General features: G+C 43.1%; 1 protein-coding gene across 1 annotated transcript in view; it reads right to left on the bottom strand.

The window, feature by feature from the left end:
* LOC118323022 (serine/threonine-protein kinase SMG1-like) overlaps positions 1 to 4,719 on the bottom strand; it is a 43,921-nt gene that overhangs the window by 26,034 nt on the left and 13,168 nt on the right. The window contains exons 13-16 of the mRNA XM_035654934.1: positions 3,586 to 3,876; positions 2,998 to 3,128; positions 1,534 to 1,717; positions 1,058 to 1,226 (exon numbers count right to left, since the gene is read on the bottom strand). Coding sequence (XP_035510827.1) covers positions 1,058 to 1,226; positions 1,534 to 1,717; positions 2,998 to 3,128; positions 3,586 to 3,876 — 775 coding nt within the window. The remainder of the gene's footprint in view (positions 1 to 1,057; positions 1,227 to 1,533; positions 1,718 to 2,997; positions 3,129 to 3,585; positions 3,877 to 4,719) is intronic.

Here is a 4,719-nt window from a genome sequence, read left to right as displayed (position 1 = left end):
GAATAGAAGAGAGGACCCTTAACTTTATAACCTGCTGGTTCAGTTTGTGTGTTAGGTCAAGCACTATAATGATGGGAAATGCTTTTGACAAGTACGCCAGCTGCTTTACAGTGCTCTTACTTTAATCTATGATATCTAATCATCACTGTGATATTTTTAAAATATTCCAATAGTAACTCATTATCCATCATTCTTTGTTGTCCTTATTTTCATAGGATTTATAAGTGTATCTTTTTTTAGTGGAGTATGTACTCAAATGGCATTAGTATCATATTAAAGAATGAATGAAGAATGTTTGACTCACACTAATGTTCCCTACTGGCATTTATTGTATATCTGATATAAACCAGAGGGTGTATTCAGAGTCAATAAATTGTCCAAATAAGGAAAAGAGATTTTGCCAATTGAAGGCGATTATGCAAGTACTAAATTGTCCCTCCCTGCCTGTTTTTATGGGAAACATGAAAATAGGTGGAAGCAAATAGCACACTGCCTCCTGTTTCATCTAAAAGGATACCGCTCGGTTTCTTTTATTACTGTCATAACACAGGTAGTACTGGTAAAACAATTTGTTATCAAGTCTAAGGGATTGAATAACTTCCAACACTTTGAGATGTAGCAGCTACTATGGTTCATTGTCCACCACAGTCTGGACAAGAATCCCTCTCTATCAGAACCATGCCATCCTCTTCTCTTCTCTCCAACCCATCTTCTTGAGTTTGGCAACCAATCAAAAAGACAAATCTTACTATACAAGAACTGTAGCCACAGCCTGATAAAGCCTTTTTCTCTGTGCTACCTGTGATGAAAAGTGCTGAAAATAAAAAGCCATACTGCTGCTTTGGTTGACATGTTCCTTTCTTGCAATCAACTGTAATAGATGTATCTATCTATTACAGTTGTATGCTGTATGCCTCCTTTACACCGGCATACAGCAGATCCAAGCTCTTTTCCCCTCTGGTGTTAGAGGTCACGTACTGGGTAAAGTTGGTCAGGGTCCTTGAGATTTTGGCATGGTTAAAATCTCCATTTATTGAAATAAATGCGCTGGGATGACGTGTCTGCAGGTCTGCAACGGTGGAGTGGATGACGTCACAGGCGTGCGCCGCTACTGCCGATGGAGGAATGTAAACAATGACAACAATGGTGGCCAAAAACTCACAGGGAAGATAGTATGGCCTTAACCCGAGGGCCAGCAGTTCAATATCAAGTGTGCAGATCTCTGCCTTCGTGACAACAGGTCATGGGTTACAACATTTAGAGTAAACAAAGACAGAAAGCCCTCCTCCGGACTTCTTACCGCTATTTTTCGTCCTGTCTGCCCGAACTATTAAAAAGCAATCTAGTTCCACTGAGCAGTCTGGTCTCTACCATTCAGCCATGTCTCAGTCAGACATAACATGCTGCACTCCCGGTACTCGCGTTGTCTGCTAACCAGGGCAGAGAGCTCGTCGATCTTATTTCATTCCCCATGACAACCGAGGGAAGACATGGCTTATATCTCCACCGCCTCTCTGTCTTCTTGTTCCTCACCAACGTGCCTGCTCTGGTTCCTCGCCTTCGTCTCCTTAACTCCACCGGGATCTCCTTCGGACATGCAACACGTAAGTCCCGATACTGGAGGAGGTCCTCACGTGAGTAGACGCTTTGTTGTGTGTTGGTCGCGGTGTCCACATTCCTGCACATTGTGTATCGATACAAAACTAAACTAGCTAAACTAAGGCAAAAAACAAAGAACGAAATTACCAACACTGTCGGTCCTATTTCCAACAACAAATAAAGTGCTAGTTAGAAAGTAAGAAAAAAGAGAGTCAAGATTAAAGTCGAAAATAGAGAGGGGGAGCAGGAGCTCTTGTGTCAAGCTGCCACTCTCTGCAGTGCTGGAAGTCAGTCAAGTATACTTTCACACTTGCCAACATTACATAGATAACTTAGTCCTCATGAAGTTTAGGTGTTTTTATCACATATTTATTTATTTATTTATATTTTTTGTAGGTATTTTTGGATATTATTATTGGGTTATGGTATTTTAGAGTTTGTAATTTCCTGAAAAACAATAAAATGTTGTTATTGTTGTGATCTCATCCTGTAATCGAGGGCGTATACTAATTTTGCATCCAATGAACCGCTTTCTTCCTTGTGACAACGTGGAGTGTTTCTGAGGGCCTCACTGATTAGTGTACCAAAGCACAACTTTTTTGTGTTTTGTGTGTTGTGTAGTGTGTTGTGTGTGTGGTGTGTGTGTGTGTTTTAAGCTAGATGTGAGTTTGTTGGAACCCTGTTTTTGTAGATGTTCCTTTCTGCAGTATCCCTGAAGGCTTAGCAGTGTGCTGAAATGTTTCTTTAGTTGCCGTGGTCACAGTGCTGATGACTGCACCATCGAAACAAGGAGGGGGGATGATGGGATGGACAGGCTGGGATGAGATTGAAGTGATTCATTTTTCTGGATAGCAAACAGAGGACGAACACTAAGGCCAGTTGAGGAAGATAAACCACAGAGCAGAAGAACACCGTTTATTCAGTGGCATTTCCTTAAGGTCCTCACTTTGATTGAGGACCCATTAAAGACTGAGGAACTAAGCATGTTATACAGAAAAGTTTTTAGATTGAATTCCTCACAATACATTTTTTGTCTCTCACATGTGCTCAAAAGTCAAAGAGCGCAGTATTTTGTTTTTTGGGATTTATTTTATTCAGTCTTTTGTGGCGATGTTATACTGTGTTAATTTCCCCATTTCAGGGAATCATTACTGCTTTTTTTTTTCTCCATTAGCATTTAACAGGCAGGTCGCACTATTGGCTTTATCTTTAGTCGGGGCAGCCCTAGTCCGTTATGTTAAAGTCACAATGGCAACGTACAAATTGCCTATTTCTGCTGTCTGCCCCCCCTCGACCCCCCCCCCCCCCCTTACTTTGAGAACCACTGTTCTGATGGGTGTGTAACATTCCTAATGCTGTAGTGGACTGTTGCTCACAGTACAAGTGTTTGTGTTTTACCTTGTGCAGTGGGAGTACAGGGTGAAGAGTACAGCGTACTGGATGGCAGGGTAGTAGACTGCTAACTCAGAGTGGACCAGCATCAGATTGTGACTGAGCAGAGCAAAGACCGTAGGAGACAACGCCCACATCTAAAACACACAAAACAGATTTCAAAATCAACATGCGTGGCCAATATAAAATAGCTTCTGTCAGAGCAGAAATGAACACATGCAGGTCCTGCTTTTCATCAGCCAACCACTGCGAAGCAGCTGTAGCTGTTCTGGTAGCCTTAACAATGATGAACAACTACTGAACAGCTCACTATGTTTGTCTTTTTGCTATATTTTCCGTCATGTTGAGCTACCTTGGGCCTGTGTGGACTAGTGAGGTGGTGGGAAAAAGGAGGCCAAATGCTGCAAGGAACAAAGCAAACAGACTGGCACTCACCACCTTTCCTGAAAAGCAACCAAGCCATTTAGGTATGCTGTAGCCAGTTAGCAGGTGGTACAGCCATAGGTAATCAAATCATTTAACCAGTGCTGCCTATGCTGGGACATTGAGTGCTATTTAGTGATCAGCAACATAGAAAAAGACAGTGGCGCTCACCCCAATGAGAGAGTTCTTGGTGTTGCCGATGGTGGTGAGGGTGCTGAGGTTAAAGATGAGGGTGAACTGGGCCTTCTCCGGGGGTAGGGTGAGGGAGGCAAAAGCAGGGTGCTGGATGCTGGGGCAAGGGCCGTCAAGCACTGTGGCCCTACCACTGGGCTCCAGGGTTGCTGTCAGGCTAGACAGGGCACATTCCATCTCACCCAAAACGATTTTATAAGCTGCCTCCAGTGTTGGAATGTTTTTCAGGCTTAGGAGTGCCTGGTACACACCATGGACAGCTGAGGTCACCTGTGGAGTGCACGCATAAACAGACACAAACTTCGGATTAGATACATTTCAGGACATTATATTGTTCCATTCTTGTTTAATCTAATCCCAACCATAACCAGTGACATGGAGGTGTATGCAGAGGTGAAGTTAGTCCTAAAGCATAGCCACACTAACACCCTGTTCACACAGGCTGCCTGAGCAGCGCATGGCATCTCAGGCACGTGAAGGCTGCGTGGCTGCTGCATAGCTGCTGCTGCCAGCCCTATGTTCCTCTCTACACTTTTCCCTGTATAATGTCCATAAAAATTCAAAATGTTCAGTTTAAGTTTAAACATAAAGGTGAAGAAAGCACATGTGGTTTGTTTACCCGAGAGAGAGAGAGCGAGAGAGCGCAGTGGAAAAAAACTGCCCTTCAACCGGAAATTATTTCACAAGTGAAGTTGTGGTAAATAAGATTACTACAGTGCTTTTACTTTGAAAAGGAAGTTTAAACTGGACTGAAATATGTGGATGACTATCAACAGGTCCTTTTATTGTGCCCTTTTGGTGGGAGATGCGCACCGTAAATAAAAATAGGCGAGACCTCGACTCTCTACTGACTCTTGTTGCAGACGTGTCTCTCACACAGGCAGCGTGACCGCTTTAATCTGTTAACATGGCCGCCGGAATAAAAATCAAGATGTTCCGCCATGCACATGCCACGTAGACACGGTCGGTGTGAACAAGCCGTGAGTCTCTCTTCAACCTTACTCTAGTACCAGTTAGACCCATCAAATATTATAAAGCAGTGGTGATATATATTATTTCACTGGTTGGGTTAACCGCAATAGCTCTTGGCACTCTATATTTCCTAAAAAATAA

The sequence above is a fragment of the Morone saxatilis genome, unplaced genomic scaffold (assembly GCF_004916995.1).
Source record: "Morone saxatilis isolate NCDOM2014 unplaced genomic scaffold, NCSU_SB_2.0 Contig14, whole genome shotgun sequence".
NCBI lineage: Eukaryota > Metazoa > Chordata > Actinopteri > Moronidae > Morone > Morone saxatilis.
The sequence above is the reverse complement of the archived record's forward strand: the minus strand, read 5'-3'. Positions and strand labels throughout refer to the sequence as shown.